The 18,537-nt window shown below is 46.7% G+C and overlaps 2 protein-coding genes and 1 non-coding gene across 3 annotated transcripts in view; 1 reads left to right on the top strand and 2 right to left on the bottom strand.

Moving 5' to 3' along the window:
* Positions 1-5,800, bottom strand: part of Elapor1 (endosome-lysosome associated apoptosis and autophagy regulator 1) — a 73,945-nt gene extending 68,145 nt beyond the window's left edge. Inside the window, exon 1 of the mRNA XM_050120980.1 lies at positions 5,579-5,800. Coding sequence (XP_049976937.1) covers positions 5,579-5,731 — 153 coding nt within the window. The 5' untranslated portion in view covers positions 5,732-5,800. The remainder of the gene's footprint in view (positions 1-5,578) is intronic.
* Positions 5,801-6,710: 910 nt separating this feature from the next.
* Positions 6,711-14,053, top strand: Cfap276 (cilia and flagella associated protein 276). The gene is made up of 5 exons (XM_050120978.1): positions 6,711-6,926; positions 11,608-11,724; positions 12,675-12,790; positions 13,391-13,506; positions 13,915-14,053. Exons 1-5 carry the CDS (start codon positions 6,846-6,848, stop codon positions 13,983-13,985), a joined length of 501 nt encoding a protein of 166 aa, XP_049976935.1. The 5' UTR covers positions 6,711-6,845; the 3' UTR covers positions 13,986-14,053.
* Positions 14,054-17,983: 3,930 nt separating this feature from the next.
* Positions 17,984-18,405, bottom strand: LOC126487937 (small Cajal body-specific RNA 2). Its single transcript, XR_007588530.1, has one exon. It is a non-coding gene; the product is annotated as a small Cajal body-specific RNA 2 (non-coding RNA).
* Positions 18,406-18,537: the final 132 nt, after the last annotated feature.

Here is an 18,537-nt window from a genome sequence, read left to right on the forward strand (position 1 = left end):
TCTTTTTTCTTTCTTTCTTTCTTTCTTTCTTTTTGTTGCTGTTACATTGTTTTGTTTTTCAAGACTTGGTCTCACTATGTAATTCTGGCTGTCTTGGAACTCACTCTGTGGACTAGGCTGGCCTCAAACTCACAGAGATCTGCCTGCCTCTGCCTCCCCAGTGTGCTGGGATTAAAAGCCTGTGCCCCCACCATGGGCCACATGAGTCGTTTTCCATCATTTCCACTGTTGTGAGATACTTCCTGGAAGCTCCAAGGTACTGGGTACTCTCTCCACCTGCCCATGGCCCTGCCGAGCACTAGCCTCCAGGAGAGAAGATAAAAGCCCAGAAGCTTCCATCGATTGTACTGGGAAGTAATGTGGTAAGAACTCTAGACACCTCGACCCTCTAGAAGCTCGTAAGGAAACGGGCGCTAAGAAAACCAGTCACCCTGCTCCCCAAGGCTGGGCCTTCTTTCTGGCTTCGGCTAGCAACCACTACCATTCCCTTACTCCAAAGTCCGGGAGAAAATCTGAACTTGCTCCTCAACAGTGCCTACACCTTTGATCCTTTCCATCCTCCAGCTTCTCCCGTCAGCCTGTCTGTCCCCTTGAGGCCTTTCCATTTATCACACGGACACTAACCTGATGCGGTCCCTTCAATGACTCAGGTAAAGCCTGAGCTGGCTTCCTCACTTCTGCTCTGAGCTTTTATCCAACTCAACCATGTTCTTTTCATTTCTTCCCCCCCCCCCCGTGTTCTTCCTTTTATTTTCTAAACAAGGTCTCATGTAGCCCAGGTTGGACTTGAATTTTCTGTGTAGCCCAGGATGACCCTGAATTCCTTCTCTCTCTACCTCCAGAGTGTTAAGAATGACAGGAGGGGGTAGTGGCACTGGAGAGATGGCTCATTAAAAAAAAAAAAGGTTTATTTATTATGTATACAACATTCTGCCTCCAAGTATGCTTGCACCCCAGAAGAGGGCACCTGATCTCATTATAGAGGGCTGTGAGGCCACCATGTGGTTGCTGGGAATTGAACTCAGGACCTCTGGAAGAGGCTCTTAACCTCTGAGCCATCTCCCCAGCCCAAGATGGCTCATTGTTTAAGGGCACATACTGCTCTTGCAGAGAACCCAAACTGAGCTCACAAGCACGTCCTGTGATTCTAGTTCCAGGGAGCTCTGACACTCCTAGGCTCTATGGGAACCTGCACTTAGACGCACAGACCCACACAGAGACACACACACACACACAAAAAAAAACACTTTAAAGAGTGAATTACAGGAGTGCATGAGCCACTTACACCTGGTTTATATAATGTTGGGTTCGAATCCAGGGCTCTTTGAAGGCCAGGCAAGCACTCTAGCAACTGGAATGTAGCCCTAACCCTCAACTATATCCCTGCTTATACTCCCCCCGCCCCCAGTAGGCTGTCATCCTGGCCAGAAATCCTTCATGGATTCTCTCCTTGGTTTCTAACATTCTGACCTTATCTCCTATTCTCCCCACGTCGATTCACGTCGAACTTTCTTCAGGCTTCTCCCTCTATCTAGAACGCATTCTGCCTCCGTGTCTGCCCAGAGAGACAACTGATTACTCTAGAGGCTGGCCAAGTACCAGTGATTCTGGTCAGGTTTTTTTCCTTCTCTTCTACTCACCTCTGTCTCCCACTCCTGCTGACCATACATGAACCTCACTCGGGTCAATGTTCATATGTTATTTGTGTGCATAACTTGTTTTGCCTCCCAGCGTTTCTTACGGGCCTATGGTACCCTGGGGGTAGGTCTTCGGCTCACTCCCCACAACAGCCCTGTGAGATGGACAGGACTCGCTCCATTTTATAGGACAGGAATCTGAGGCTGTCGGAAGTTAATGATCTTGACTCCTTACTAAATGGCACAGTCGTCACTCGTCACGCAACGGATTTTATTCCAATCCACATCCGCCAGATTCCTAGGACCCCCTGGGCCTTTTGGTATGGAGTGGGAAGTCCCTCTGGGGGCAATTAGCACAGTTGCCGCAGGACTAGGCAGACTGTCAAAGGCAGTTTTCTGCTCCCTCCTTTGATTTAGATTTGTCGCACTATAAAAAAAAAAAATAAAAAATAAAATGTCTGGCTCCCAGCCAGCACTTAGCCGCCTGGGCCAGCCCAGGGCTAGAGAAGTGATTCATGTGGACAAACATCAACCAGGATGTTTGTGACCATGACTGTTGTAAACCTGTGACAGAAGGTGCCAGGCCCAGCACAGGTCCAGCGGTTTCCCGCCAGTGCTCTGCCACCTCAATAAAAACCTCGAAGCCAAGTCTCCCTCCTTCCTGCTTCAATCCGGCAAGACTCTCAGCTTTTATAGAGAGCTCAAGACAGCATTACCATCCCTAGGATCAGCCTTGGCGTGATAAAAGGCCCTGGCATGGATAACCGACACAGGCTCTTGGGAAATTCGTAGGAAAATCAAGACCGGAGAAGAGTGAATCTCCTGCAAGCTAGGTTTTCACCTGTTAGGGTTGGAAACCCTCAAATTAGTTGGATCAGTTCATATTGCCTAATGAAGAACTCCACAATAATGGACGCATTCTTTTCCTCATTATTTTTGGAGTTAAGGGTGTTTAGAGGCTGTTTGCTCAAGGAGAGGGTAAACAGAGCTTGCTGATGCCCATGGCCAGTGAGCATGCCTCCAAAGCCATTCCAACCTGGCCAGCGGCGTGCATCTAATCAAAGAACCTGAGCCAAGAAGTGGGGGTGAACTAATCCTTTTTTGTATTTGAAGTGTATTTTTTTTTTATTTCGGTCCTCAAGACCTCTGAGGTTGGCGTTATCAAAATGTCTATTCCATGCCTCCAAAACCTGTGGCGTGTTGCACACCTATCCACCACCTTCAGTTCAGCCAATCTTAAGCAAATATTGGTTGTTTGAACTTATCTAAAGACACAGTTTGCACACAAAGGAGAGTTCTTAAGTTGATAGCCTTCCCTCCCTCTCCACCAAGATGACGTAAGTGTTTAAGGCCTTCAGTGTCTCATATGGTCCACGACGGGCAAACGTCTAGTGAGAGCCAGCAGTTGAATGGTAGAATCCGTATCTTCCTCAAAGAGAATGATTCTTAGGCAAGGGAGTTAGACCACAGGCCACCAAGGCCAGTGAACCAAAGTCAGTGTCACTGGGAAGATCATTGTTTTCTTGGTCATCTTTATTTATTTATTTATTTGTTTGTTTGTTTGTTTGTTTATTATGTATACAATATTCTGTCTGTGTGTGTGCCTGAAGGCCAGAAGAGGGCGCCAGACCTCTTTACAGATGGTTGTGAGCCACCATGTGGTTGCTGGGAATTGAACTCAGGACCTTTGGAAGAGCAGGCAATGCTCTTAACCACTGAGCCATCTCTCCAGCCCTTTCTTGGTCATCTTTAAAACACGTCACATAGCTAGCCAGGGTTAAGGTGTTACTGGGACTAGTAAAAGTTCTGAGAGGGCTGGAGAGATGGCTCAGTGGTTAAGAGCATTGCCTGCTCTTCCAAAGGTCCTGAGTTCAATTCCCAGCAACCACATGGTGGCTCACAACCATCTGTAATGAGGTCTGGTGCCCTCTTCTGGCCTTCAGGCATATACACAGAAAAAATATTGTATACATAATAAATAAATAATATAAAAAAAAAAGTTCTGAGAAGCCCGCCAACGGGTCATTTTCCAGTTTTTACTGTTTTTCCCCGTAGGTGTTTTTTTATGATATATATGTATTAATATGAGTACACACATTCCAAATGAAGGTCGGGGGTGACTCTGTGGAGCCTGCCTCTCACTCTGTAGCTGAGGAGGAACTTGAATTTCTGATCCCACTGCCTCTACCTCGCAGGCGCTGAGATTACAGATGTGAGCTGCTATGCCTTGTGTATTCAGCATCAGGGAATCAAACCTAGGGCTTCGTAGATGCTAGACAAGCATTCTTTTTTTTTTTTTTTCGAGACAGGGTTTCTTTCTTTGTGTCTTTGGAGCCTGTCCTGGCACTAGTTTTGTAGACCAGACTGGTCTCGAACTCACAGGGATCCGCCTGCCTCTGCCTCCCGAGTGCTGGGATTAAAGGCATGTGCCGCCATCGCCCGGCTTTTAAATTTTTTTTTTTTTTGGTAGACAAGCATTCTATAAGCGTTGCAAAATGTGGGCAGTTTGAAAACATGTCAAAAGTCTAACAAAGTCTAGCAAAACCTAGCAAACGTTTGGAGAGGTTAAAATAATCCTTTTAGTTACGTCTCAGCCATAGGGGTCACTTCAGTTTGTTTTTTTTTTTAATTTTATATGTGAGTGCTTGCCTTCATGTATGCATGTATGTGTACCACATGCATGCAGTGCCCCCAGAGACCAAAAGAGGGAGTCAGATCCCCTAGAACTGGAATTACAGATAGCCGTGTGGGTGCTGGAAACTGAGCCCAGATCCTCTACAAAAGCAGCAAGTGCTCTTAACCACTGTGCCATCTCTCCATCCCCGGGTCACTTTAAATATTAATGAATCTAACTTTATTCGTGTAAAAATCCCCCTTGCTTCTTTCATGATTTGTTATGCTTGCAGACAGACTAGTGCTTAGGGCCTCCATATAATAATACTTCTCCTCACGGGACTGGACCAGCATTGTTAGTGAGCACTGATGAATGACTTAGAGGGATTATTTTAACCCCTCAAAACTTTAGCTGGGTTTGACATTTAGCATTATTTCAAACCTCTCACATTTTGCATAGATAAATTTTATTCCGCCTTCCCCAATATAGTTCTTGTAAATATTTTATTGTTGACACTACCATATGTGCTTAAGTCACTTAGAGCAAAAACCAAATATTATTTTGCTAATACAGTAACTATTGAGTTTTGCTCTTCCTGATGTCAAATTCCTCCCTCCCCCAAAACAATTTTCAAAAAGCATTTTTGTCGTTGTTAAAAGACATTCACTTCCTACTGCCTGGATTATGTCGCTAACGTTTTAGAGACACCTTGAAAAAGACTCATGGCATATGTTAGCAGAAGTTCAGAGGGAAGGGTGAGAGAAAACACGTAAAACGTGCTAAACACTGCACACAGCTACAAGGGAACAGGCGAGGCGTGCCAGCAGGACCACTGTTAGCAGCCTGAGGGCAATTGAGTGTTAACACCGAGGGCACACTTCCTTCCCACCCTCAAACCCCAAGGCTCCTGAGACCAGTCTACTACCTTCCCCAACTTTCTCCTTTTCCTTTCTTCTTCCTGTTTGGCCTCTTACCACTTTTTAGGTAATTTCACCCCACCTGGAATGCAACGCCTGTCTTCTTTCTCTTTATTTCTGGGAACTGGCACTCCTTTGGTCCTTACTTGCTGAGCCAGAGCCGAGAGCTTGTGAGGGTGATCTATTTTATGAATCCTTCTATGGGCTGGTCTCCCCCACCACAACGCCAGCCTGCTTCCCTCCCCCCAATCCCTACTCCTCATCCCTGGAGAAATTTGAACTCTGTGGCCTCTGAAACTATGCTTGGATCCCCAAGGTCTCCATCTGGACTAAGCCTTTTTTTTTTTTTTTTTTTTTTTTTTTTTTTTGACCAAAGTGAGACCAGGTCAAGGAGGTGGAATGAACAGTACCTCTTTGCAGGCGTGAAGCTCGGGTCCGGTTCCCAGGGTCACCTGGAAGGTGGTCTCAGCCCAGAGCAACAGCCACAGAAGCCGGGATGTGCGCCTTTCACTTCTTCCTCCGCCTCTGGCAGAGAGATGAGGGTTGAGACCAGGCTCAGCCATAGCGCTGTCCTGAGCCAGCGGCAGTAGCGGCTCAGGTGCTGCGGTGGCTGCTTATGTTGGCAGAAAGAGGAAAAAAAAGAGGAGGGAGGTACACAGGGGGAGGATGCAAGGGGCTGGACTCGCTTCAGTCACCTCCCTGCGGCTACGCCAAGGCCGCCCATCCTTCCTCCTCCCTCGGTCCTCTCCTCCTCCTATCCATGTCGCCTTGACAACCGCATCCTCTTCGCTCAGCGCGGGTGGGGCAGGGACCACGCGCGCCTCTGCCGCTCACCTGCCGGTATCCATGGCAGCCGCCACCGCTGGCGCGCGGCGTGGGAGTGCGCGCGCCAGGGTCCGCAACTAACCCAACAGGCTTACGTAAAGCTCGCGGTAAAAGAACTCCCCGTCTCCCCCACAAAAAAAAACATCTCAGCAGTTCATTTCGCCCCTCTTGCTCTTCCAGGTCAGGGGTTATTTCTAAACATCTTATTTTGTAAACGTGGCGTGTGAAATGATAAAGGGAAGACAGACGTCATCACAACCTTCCAGGGATCATCTCCTAGAGCGGCCCCAGCACTAAGTGCAAAAGCCACTTCCACGCTTCCACCCCGCCAAATCCATCCACGTTTTTACAACCGGGTCGATAAGCAACCTGACGTCTGCATAGTTAAACAGCAAGGAGAATGACCTAACCGACAATTTTCCAATCAGGACACGTGAGAACTTTGGGTTTCTGATATTCTCGTACTCTCATTTGCTTTGATAATGGGGACGCTTTCTTTTAGGCGAGGGTGAGAAGGAAATCTTTGAGTCATCCTAAAGGACTTCTTTCGTCAGCTTTTGCGGAACTCCCGTGCTGTGGGAGGCCGGCGTTTTCCTACAGAAGCTCCAGAGTGCAATCCAGGTCGGCTTTCTCGGTATTCACAACCTCCTCTCAAGGAGCCTTCTGAGTTGAACCGCCAGGTGGCGCACCTCTAGAAGGGACTACGTCTCTGTCATAAATGCAGGGGTAGTTGCCTGGCAACCAAAAACTGGGCGTTCCAAACAATTGGGACCCGGGATCCTCGACGAGCCAGGTCGTGCTGCGGCTGCGCTAATCTCCTGGAACTAATTCTGAGTCTTTGGGCCTTTAAGTATGCCTCACTCTCAGGAATCTTTCTCGCACCTTGCGTTAAGTGACGAAGAGACACACTTGGGAAATCTGCGGGCATCTAAGGTACTGAGGTTTCCTCAGAAATTCCCAGTGGGGTCTCCAGCAGACTCTTGGTAACCTAACTCTGGCGAGACCACCTAGTATCAGAGAAATCTGGTTTCTGTCTGTCTCCTTGGTCCACTATTCGGGTCTGCTAACGTTTCAGAAGTGGTTTTCAGGAGAAGTGGTCTTCTGTAGAATAAGGCCCCCCAAAGCAATGACTAATATAAATGACGGGAAAGCTGAGTTCCACCAAATTACTATTTCCTTCTTGCTTTGAGATCTGTACTCCAAAGACAGATGAGATGTGGAATAGATGAGAACCCTCTGAGAGACGCCAGGTCATACTTCAAACAAGTCTTCACGATACCTCTGTCCTCTGGTTAATGCAAGAACACATCTGTTTATGTGTCTGTTTAATTGTGTTTAGTGCTCTGGAAATACAAGCCATATTTTTCCTAGTTTAAGTACTGGGGATATTTGAAAAGGTGCGCAATAAAGTGAATGAAGCGGTAATTTGAGCTTGATAACAATCAAAAGAGCTTCCTTCTATTCAGTCTTGTTATTTATATGATAACAATCCAAAGAGCTTCCTTCTATTCAGTCTTGTTATTTATATGCCAGGCCCTCTGCTAAACTCTAAGGGCATGTAGTCTAAAATTAGATAAAGTTACTGTCCAGTTAGTTTAGTGGGAAAGACAGGCCAGCAACAGCATCAGTAAAGACAAGACAAGCACATGCCTATAATCCCAGCAGTTGGGAGATGAAGACGGGAGAACCAGGAATTCTAAGCCTGCCTGAGCTATAAGAACCTGATTCCAACAACCCACACACATACCAAACACAAACAATGTGCTTCCCACGGGGGCACACGTACTGTGAAGGAGTCACAGGTAGAATGCCCTAAGAGTAGGAGCTTGAAGGAGGGTTTCTCAGAAAAGGTGAGTGCCATCTCGATGAGTCAGCCAGGACAGATGCGTGTGTGTGTGTGTGTGTGTGTGTGTGTGTGTGTGTGAAGTTGGGGAAAAGGAAAGGAAAAGTCAGATATTTAGGGGGAAGGAAGCAGAAGGTGCATATGCCTGGGAAGGAGAGACAGAGTGGTCTGGGAAGCTGCAAATGCAGAAAAGCTAAATGTTGGTGTGAACTAGAGACACAGGGCAATGGGTGCTAGAGACCAGACCTTGGTGGCTGAATGTTGTGAACGTTGCCTCAGAGAGCTAAGAATCCGCCTGGAGGTGTTGGGAATCGGGATTTTAAGCTCTGAAGCATCATGGTCTGAGTGTGTTAAAAATCACACAGCTCTGCACGTGTCTTTCAGTAACTGTGTGTTAAATGAATGTAAGCAAAATGGGGGAAACTATAGCCACAGCATAGCAGGTTCAAGACCAGCCTAGATGATATGAGACACTGTCCTAAAAATTAAAACTGGTGACCTATGAGGGTGAATTTGATTGATGGGGGGAGGGTGCCATTAACATTTAAAGACTGGTCTTAAGAGTAGCTTGTGCTCTGTAAGTTTGTTGTAAATAAGCCACTGCTGATAGAAACGTACTTTGGTCACATCCTTGACTACTGTGTGAATAGAATGTAGCCATAGTGAAAGTGGAATCCAGAGTCTCGAGACAGCTGGCTGGGGTACGCCCAGGTCCCCAACGGAATGAGTCGGTAGAAAGATGCCTGCACCTTTACTATGGCCCTAATAGTCACAGTGCCCGAGTTAAAGAACCAGCCCAGGTACCTGTCCACAGGAATGGATAAATTGTGCTAGACATGCACAGTCAAGTATTATCCTGTCATAAAGAACATTTATATTTTGGGGGGAGATGGGTGTAACATAATAAGGGGGACAAGGCAGATGCAGAGAGGCGGATGTGGTGTATGCAAGATCTAGTTTAAAATGAAAGACTGGAGTAGGTGTGTGGTAGAGCACTTGTCCAGTATGAGTTTGATCCTCAAAACAAGTGTGGGGGGGGGGACATGAAAATAAAGAGGGGACTGTTTGGAAAAGGAACAAGAAAGAATAATGGGGGATAAATGCGGTCACAGTCTTGTGCAGGCATTAAAATATCATGATGAGAGCTGCAGAGATGGCTTAGCAATTAAGAACACTGGCTGTTCTTTCAGAGGTCCTGGGTTCAATTCCCAGCAACCGCATAATGGCTCACAACCGTCTATAATGGGATCTGATGCTCTCTGGCATGCAGGCATCCGTGCAGACAGAGCACACACACACACACACACACACACACACACACACACACACACATATGAAGCCTGTTTCCTATGGTTAGTGTGTGCTGATAATAAAAGACTAAATTTATTGTTTTTTTTGTTTTGTTTCGGTTTGGTTTGGTTTTTCGAGACAGGGTTTCTCTGTGGTTTTGGAGCCTGTCCTGAAACTAGCTCTTGTAGGCCAGATTTATTAATGTACAGAGATGGCTTTCATGTATGTCTGTCACAGAATTAGTCATCAATGAATACAATGAACTCTTCTGGTTCTAAGAAAGTGAGAAAGAGAGAGAGAGAGAGACAGAGAGAGAGAGAAACCACACACAGAAGGGGACTGGGTACGGCAGAAGTGTCTCAGCTCAGCAAGTGCAGCAATCCTGCAGTGACCGACAGCAGTGTCGTGGCGCTAAGATGCATGTTTGAGAGGGATGGAAAGGGCAGGGCAGTGGAATTTGATAACTCGATATGGGACAAAGGAAATGGATAAATATAAGATAGACTCCTGGGTTCTGAGGGCCTAACTAACACCGTCACTGAGGTGGAGCCTCCCAAAGAAGCAGGTTTGGGGAGAAAGGTGTTGACATCAGTCATGCGTATGTTTCTGTGGTGCCTGTGACATCTTTAAATGATTTTGCTGTGGGCAGGCTTGAGAAGTCAGGGTTGAAGATGTATGTCTGGGAGCTACAGGGCCAGTGTGCTGTTTGAAATTGTGGTAGAAAAGGCCTTGTGAATTTAAGAATAAAGCAAGAAGGAACATGCCCAGAAGCAGAAGAAAGATGCAATAGCCAGAGACCAGAGTTAAACCAGAAGGAACTGACATCAGAAGATAGAGAAGTATTTGTGGGGATTCAGAGTGGTGTGGGATGTCCTTCTGTATGTGTGTTGCTTTTTATTGGTTGATGAATAAAGCTGTTTGGGCCAATAGCAGAGTAAAGCCAGGCAGGAAATCCGAGAGAGAGAGAGAGAGAGAGAGAGAGAGAGAGAGAGAGAGAGAGAGAGAGAGAGAGAGAGAAGAGAGTAGGCAGAGTCAAGGAGATGTCATGTAGCTGCCTAAGGAGAAAAATGCCAAAACAGAACTTTCCTGGTAAGCCACAGCCTCGTGCATTTACATAAACAAACAGAAATGGGCTATTTCAAGATGTAAGAGCTTGCTAGAAATATGCCTGAGTCATTGGCCGAACAGTATTATAATTAATACAGTTTCTGTGTGATTTATTCGGGTCTGAATGGCCAGGAAATGAAAGAGCAGTCTCTACTTACACAGAGTTACAGTGCCAGAAATCTCAGGAATCAAATAAGATCAGGGTTGGGAAAGATCTTTCTAGTAGCCACAGAGATCAGCTCAACAACCAGGACGGTGTCAGTGGGCACTGGAAGAGAGGTCACACTACAATGGTTGGAGGCATGAACGGTGACAAAGGGAAGATAGTAATTGTTGGTCATGAAGAAGTGTGGTTCTGTGGAGAGGTGACAGTGTGGCAGACATACCTTGATAAAGGGATAGTAGAGATGTTGGGGCCAGATGAGGGTGTGGAAAATGGTACAGAGAAGGGACCAGCATAGAACCAAACTGGACCCTCTGAATGTAGGTGACAGTTGTGTCGTTAGGGCAGACTGTGGGGCCACTGGCAGTGGGACCAGGATTTATCTCTACTGCTTGTTCTGTCTTTTGGAGCCCATTCCTTTTGGAGAGATACCTTGCTCAGCCTAGATATAGTGGAGAGGACCTTGGTCCTGCCTCAAAGCAATGTGCTAGACTTTGTTGACTCCCCATGGGAAGCCTTAGCCTCTCTGAGGAGTGGATGGGGAGTGGGGTGGGGGAAAGGTGGAGAGGACAGGAGGAGGGGAGGGAGTAGGAACTGGGATTGATATGTAAAATGAGAAGAGCCGGGCAGTGGTGCACAGGCCTTTAATCCCAGCATTTGGGAGGCAGAGGCAGGTGGATCTCTGTGAGTTCGAGACCAGCCTGGTCTACAAGAGCTAGTTCCAGGACAGGCTCCAAAACCACAGAGAAACCCTGTCTCAAAAAAGCAAAAAAATAAAAAAATAATAATAAAATGAGAAGAGATAGTTTCTTTAAAAAAATTAATTTTAAAAAACATAAAAAGAAAAATGTTTCATCTTTTCTCCAAACTTGGAACTTCTAAATATGAACATATATATTGTTTTTCTGACCTGTTCCCCAAGCCTCCTCTACTCCCAGCATCCTGACCCACCAACAACTTCTGATTCCCTGGTCCATTTCAATCATTTCTCACTCAGAACGCTTAGGTAGTCCCCACCCCAGTTATCACATCTCTCTTTGAAGCTGTCCTGAGATTCAAGTAAAATGGGATGGAGCACAGTGATGAACGTGACCCGTGCTTGGAGCACGGTGTGAACGTGACCCGTGCTGGAGCACAGTGATGAACGTGACCCGTGCTGCATCACCAAGGCCTCCCGTAACCAAATCCTGCATGTTGTTTCTCTTTTGCAGAAACTGCCATTTAAGAGCCCAACTCACCTTGCTCAGCAGCAGGAACCCTGGAATCGGCTCAGTTCAACTCCCACAGTTACCTCCATGAGGCGAGATGCCTACTTTTTTGATCCGAAGGTACTTAGCATTGAAATCTACTTCTTTTTGCATCCACTTAGGGCTCAACATGTACCTTCTGTTTTACTTTAATTAATTAGTTAACTAATTTGTTTCAAATAGAACCTTGCTACATAGTCAACGCTGACCTCAGACTTAGTATTTAGCCCAGACTGGCCTGAAACTCTTATCCCTTCTGTACCAGTCTTCTGAGTATTGGAGTAACGGGTTTATACCAGCATGCCTGACATTAATATCCTTTTCTTTTCTTTCTTTCTTTTTTCTTCTTCTTCGAGATAGGATTTTTCTGTGTAACAGCCCCGGCTGTCCTGGAACTCATTTTGTAGACCAGGCTGGCCTCAAATTCATGAGATCCGCCTGCCTCAGCCTCCCGAATGCTGGGATTAAAGGCGTGCGCCACCACCACTGGCATTAATATTCTTTTTTAAGGTAGTCTGAGGTGCCTCAGCATCTTTCCTTTTGTTCCCAATTCAAGATCTTACCAAATCCAAAGCCGACCTTCTAAGTCACAAAGTTTGCTCCAAATTACTTTCTCAAATTTCTTGTCACACGTTGCAGTAAATCAAAGACTGAGCCAGATGGTGGTGGTGCACATACACGAATCTCTCTGAGTTCGAGGCCAGCCTGGTCTACTAAACGAGTTCCAGGATAGCCAGGACTACACAGAGAAACCCTGCCTTGAAAAGCAAAAGCAAAAACAAACCAAAAAAACTCAAAAGCTGAATATAACCATGAATGAGATAAGATGTGTCAAACCCAAAGACCTAACCACGGGAGACCATTCCTATGGACGAGAGTCACCAAGTCATCACCTTGTACAAGGCAGTGTTAAGTCCTGGTGGGTTCCTGCTCTTCTGGATACAATCTGAATAGAACAGGGAGATACAATCTGACTGGGGTCAAGGCACAAATCAGCGAAGTTAACTGTGGGAGGACTGATTCCTCTGCAGATACCAAAGGATGATCTGGATTTCCGCTTAGCCGCCTTGTATGACCACCACACTGGGGTGTTCAAGAACAAAACCGAGATACTGCTACACCAGGAGACCGTCCAGGATATCAGTGGGTAAGTGACGGCAGCAGTCGCTCCCCGCCCTAGGAGCGCCGCCATCAATCGTGTAAGGAAAAATGATGGGTGGCAATATGAACACGTGCATAGTTGGTTTTTATCTGCAGAATAGTTTGCTTTTCTCTTTGTCTTAGATGTGCTGGGGATCAAACTTAGAATGCTTAGTCATGTATGCTAGGCAAGCGCTGTACCACCGAGCTACGTCCTTAGTCCTCATTCCTGTATTCCATTTTCTAAAATGAGTGGAAATAAGTTCATCTGGATAAACGGACAAATGCTTTGATGATTCTAAAATGTAAATAGGTCTTGAACTTGAGATCTTTTTTTTTTTCTTTTTTTTTTTTTTTGGAATTTTCGAGACAGGGTTTCTCTGTAGCTTTGGTTCCTGTCCTGGAACTAGCTCTTGTAGACCAGGCTGGCCTCGAACTCACAGAGATCCACCTGCCTCTGCCTCCGGAGTGCTGGGATTAAAGGCGTGTGCCACCACCGCCTGGCTTGAACTTGAAATCTTATGAAGTTATCTTTCTCTCTCACCATTTCCTGTTTGGTTGACGTCACTCTCCTCTTGTCTTCTCTTGTCTTCCCACCATTGTCAAGACGCAAGACCCAGTTTCCTGGAGAATGTCCTCCGGCTCCCGTTACTTCCCGAGCTAACATCAGACACTGGATCAACCCTAAGAGAGAATCCATCCACAGCATCCAGGGATCCATAGGTGAGGGTCAGAAGACAAGGTGGCACACGGCGGGTGGGGTGGGGGTGCAGTCTCTCTGAGCCACCAGGAATTGGGGTTCCTGGCTGGCAGGAAGCTTAGAGACTATTTAGGGTGTGAATTGGTGATGAAGCCGTCACCTATTTTGACTAAGACTAGGGGACATGCTGACCATAGAACTAGGGATTCAGGTTTTTAGATTAGGCCTCGGTGACGTTTTGAGCAGGGCAGACACAGGAAGTGAATTTGGGAAAAGGCCTTAGTTAACTTCCATCAGTCCCTCGTATGCCAATTTCCCCTCTTTAGGAGAATCTTCTCAGGGCACCAATAAATGCACTGATTAAAGGATTTGGAAAGGGGGTGGGGGCAAAGGGTCTGAAATTCCAGCTCACCCCGTTCTCTTTTCTCCAGTGTCTCCTCACACTGCAGCCACCAACGGAGGTTACTCCCGGAAAAACGATGGTGGCTTCTTCTCCACCTAGTGGTGACAACTGGGCAGTTTCATCATGGTGGAACATCCAGCTGTCCTTCATTAAATAGCTTTGTTCAAGATGAAGCCTGAAGTGTCTGCTGCCCGCGTCACCTTTTGACCACTCTTAAAATGAGGAAAACTCCCCAGTTCTAGAATCGAGTCCTGTTGCAACTTGGAAAGGCATTTTGCCAGAAGGATTTAGGACAGAACAACACTGGTTTGGAAGGGACACAAGTATTCAGTTTACAGGTTTGTAAACTAAAGTCACAGCCCCACAGAGCCACTAAGTGTCAGGGAAACAGGAAATGCACATAGTCTGCTCTCTAAGTGAACAAGTTATCACTATTCTAAATGCACCCTGTAGCTATCTGCTAAAGCCACATTAACAGACTTTAGACTCTTGAGTCTACACATCTGCTTTTCCCTGGTCCTACTCCTTGCCATCCCCCAGTCTCTGTCTCTCTACTGCCTGGAAGTCAATTCTCTTTTCTGTGTTGATTTTGCCTGTGGCATATAGCGCCAATTCTCACGAGCATTGTTCAAAAACTTAGTGTTTGGATTTCAAGGTACCTAAAATTTGATGCATTAACTTGGCTTCTAGTCTTACAAGTCATGGGGCTGGGGAAATAGCTCAGTGGATGAAGTGTTTGCTGGGCAAGCATGGGGTCCCCAGCACACATCTGTAACTCCACTGCTGTGGGGGCAACGGTGTGGGGAGAAAGGCAGATTCGAGGGGCTTGCCAGCCAACCAGTCTGGCTGAGTCAGCTGAGTTCCTGGTTATGTCAGAGACCCTGTCTCAAACAAACAGACAGACAGAGATAGAGGAAGACACCCAACTTCAACCTCTGGTCTCTCAGGTGCACACAGAGGCATGTGAATGAATCCACACAAATATGCACACACACACACACAGAGAGAGAGAGAGAGAGAGAGAGAGAGAGAGAGAGAGAGAGAGAGAGAGAGGAGAGAGAGAACACAAGTCACTCATAAGAACCTGTTGTCACAAAAAAAACTGAACAAAAGTGGCCTGATGACCTTTTGAATATTGTTCTATATGGTATGTGCATTGGTGTGCACCTATAAACCCCACACTGGGCAGACAGACAGAGGAACTGCTAGTCCAAGGCCAATTGGGCTACATAGACACTGCCTCAAAAAATATCTTAAAGAAACAAAAGAACAGTGTACTGTAAAGTTCTATTTCTAATTAAGTCTGACAACATTGTTTCATTTGTGACTCAAAAACAAAGGGGAGCTCTTCCAGGAACTGCCATGTTCCCTTTCTTCTTCTTTTTTTTTTTTTTTTTCTTGGATTTTTCGAGACAGGGTTTCTCCATAGCTTTTTGGTTCCTGTCCTGGAATTAGCTCTTGTAGACCAGGCTGGCCTTCAACTCACAGAGATCCGCCTGCCTCTGCCTCCCGAGTGCTGGGATTAAAGGCGTGCGCCACCACCACCCGGCCCATGTTCCCTTTCTGTTCAAACTTCCAGTTTTCTCAGTCTCTGCTGCCATGTGCAATATGAGGTTTCTGCACTTGGGAGGCTGAGGAAGGAATATCAGGAATTCATGATCATCCTTGGCTGTACAGTGAGTTCAAGGCTAGTCTGAATATCTCCGATATGATGCTCTGTCTCAAATAAAATTCAATATAAGCTTAACATTCTGAAATTTTGAACTAGAAAGAATTCTTAAAATTTCATTTTTCAGGGCTGGAGAGATGGCTCAGAGGTTAAGAGCATTGCCTGCTCTTCCAAAGGTCCTGAGTTCAATTCCTAGCAACCACACGGTGGCTCACAACCATCTGTAATGAGGTCTGGTGCCCTCTTTTGGCCTGCAGGCAGACACACAGACAGAATATTGTATACATAGTAAATAAATAAATTAAAAAAAATTTCGTTTTTCAGGGTAGCATTCTCCTGATACCAAAACCAGATAAAGACATACATACACTTATATACTCACACACAAACACACACACACACATACTCACACACACTCAAACACAAATACATTTCAACAATATTACACACACACTTATTTACACACATTTAAAAGTAGGAAAAATGAAAAGTTTCTGTTTGTAATGAATGTTAAGGTGGCTTGAATAAGAAGGGGCTGGGCTAAAGGTGCCCCACCTCTCCCGGCCAGGCTCCTGTATCTGAATGTGTGTTTCCCAGCTGGTGGACTGTTTTGAAGAAATTAGGAGGTCTGGCCTTGTTGAAGAAGGTGCACCACTGTAGGGTAGGCTTTAAAGTTTAAAAAGCCCACACCAGACCTAGTCTCATCTCTCTTTCTGCCTCAGGAAAACTTGAGAATGAATTTAGCCTTTGGGCTCCAGGGGATTCGGCCACTGTGGACTGAAGTGCTTGCCCTCAGCCCTTCGGCAACTTTATTTTTCCCTATGTTTACACTTTAGTTAGTAGATTTACATATCTCAGAACAAACTGAATGAAGCTTTCAAAAACACAATGTCAAGTGCAAATACCTGATTCATGAGATTCCATGATTTCTGGGTGGGTTTTTTTTTTTTTTTTTTTTTTTTTGGTTTTTCGAGACGGGGTTTCTCCGTAGCTTTTGGTTCCTGTCCTGGAACTTGCTCTTGTAGACCAGGCTGGCCTTGAACTCAGAGATCCGCCTGCCTCTGCCTCCGGAGTGCTGGGATTAAAGGCGTGCGCCACCATCGCCAAGCTTTAAAATGTTTTAATATAATAGTTTGTTTTTTATGACAATGAGACCTGTCTGCTCCTGGCAGCACCAATCTACTTCAGAGAAGATAATGGGCATCAAAGAAACTCCACATGGAGTTTACTTTCTTTGTGGCAAAAATGAGATACTGGGCAAGAAAATGCCCCTGCCTCAGCTGCTGACTAATTAGTATACTAATTGAATAGGCAAAACACAAAAGAGAGTGACTGCCAAACATTGTCAAGACAAAGTGGCAGGATAGCTGTTCAGAATATCCTGCTTCACAGAAAAGTCTGTTGCCTAATGTAGGCATTACACAATGCACAAATGTACTGGTAACCACTAAGTAAGCACGTTGTATCTGTCAATTAAAATTACTTTAGCGCTAGTGGTTCAGTAGATAAAGTATTTGCCACAAGAGTGAGGATCAGAGTCTGGATTCTCCAAATCCACATAAAAGCCGGTGTGTGCACCTGTAATCCTGGATGTGTGCGGGTGTGTGTGTGTGTGTGTGTGTGTGTGTATGCAAATGGCTATTTAGGACAAAGTTTCTCATTCGAGGAGAGGATCTGCCTCAGAATATGAGGCGGGAGGGGGGGGATCACCCAGGAGGAACTAAAGCCAACCTCAGGCCTCCACAAACATCTGCATGTGTGTCCCCGACACACCACCAAAGTGCCCATACGCTCACAAACACAATACACACACATATTTAAGGTTTTGTTGTTGTTTTGTCTTAGCTCAACATATTTAATTTGAGCCTGGGAATTGCAGAGAAGCAGCTGAAGATCATCCTCGGCTACAAACCAAGTTCACCAGCTTCACAAAGGGACGTTGCCTTAAGACAAAACATCCACCCTTGCCGGGCGGTGGTGGCCCACGCCTTTAATCCCAGCACTTGGGAAGCAGAGGCAGGCGGATCTCTGTGAGTTCGAGACCAGCCTGGTCTACAAGAGCTAGTTCCAGGACAGGCTCAAAAAAAAAAAAAAAAAAAAATCCATCCTTAAGCTTCAAACCCTACACACTCCATTCTAATTCACTATATAGAGTCCCTGGATCCAGCAGCTTCTAAGTTTATGTTCTCTAACCGACACGTTCCTCAGCAGAGGCTGAGCAGTGCATAGCGCCTTTTAGCCCTAGGTAGAAGGCTACTGATACAAGCCCAGCTTAAACGCGGCTGAGGGGGGGGGGGCGCGGGAGAACGGACATACTGCGGCAGAAAAAAAGGCCTCCTGGGCGCTTTCACACCCCGGGTCTCTGAACGTCAGCACACGGGGCCGCAGACGTGAGCGGGGGTTGGGCAGCCGGGTCCTGGGGTCGGGCTCAGATCAGAATCGCCTCGGTAATCAGCGGCCGGGACAAACCCGGCCTCGTCTATCTGATCAATTCATCACTTCTGAGCGCCGGGCCCGCAGGACCGATCCCGAGACCTCGGGAACCTCGGCACTGCCACCGCCCAGGGGGGCCTCGCTGCACAGCGCCCCGCGGAGGGGGCTTCGCAGGAGGGCTGCTTTTCATTTCGGGACGGCCCGGCGGGGCGGGGGTCACGACCCGATCAAATAAGATCAAGGTGTAGGCGGGGGAGGGGCGCGGGGCGGACACACTCACTCGCCTCGCACACCCCAGGCGCGCACACACACTCCCACATCCTCACTCGCACTCAGCCCACACGCGCCATGCACGAAACACCACACCACACTAAACAGCCCGCGTCCAGGACCCCGGCCACGCTCCCACTCGCGAGGAAGCGGAAGCTGCACTCTCTTTTAAATGCTCCGTCCTGTCCCAAAGGATTCTGGGAGGAGCAACAGAGTGGTCCGGCAGCGCCCTCAAATCATGTTTGCCCAGAGCACTCTCTTCTGCCTCCGTGTGGCTGG

Source organism: Alexandromys fortis, unplaced genomic scaffold (genome assembly GCF_014885135.2).
Source record: "Alexandromys fortis isolate MF-2015 unplaced genomic scaffold, M_Fortis_MF-2015_v1.1 scaffold_176, whole genome shotgun sequence".
NCBI lineage: Eukaryota > Metazoa > Chordata > Mammalia > Rodentia > Cricetidae > Alexandromys > Alexandromys fortis.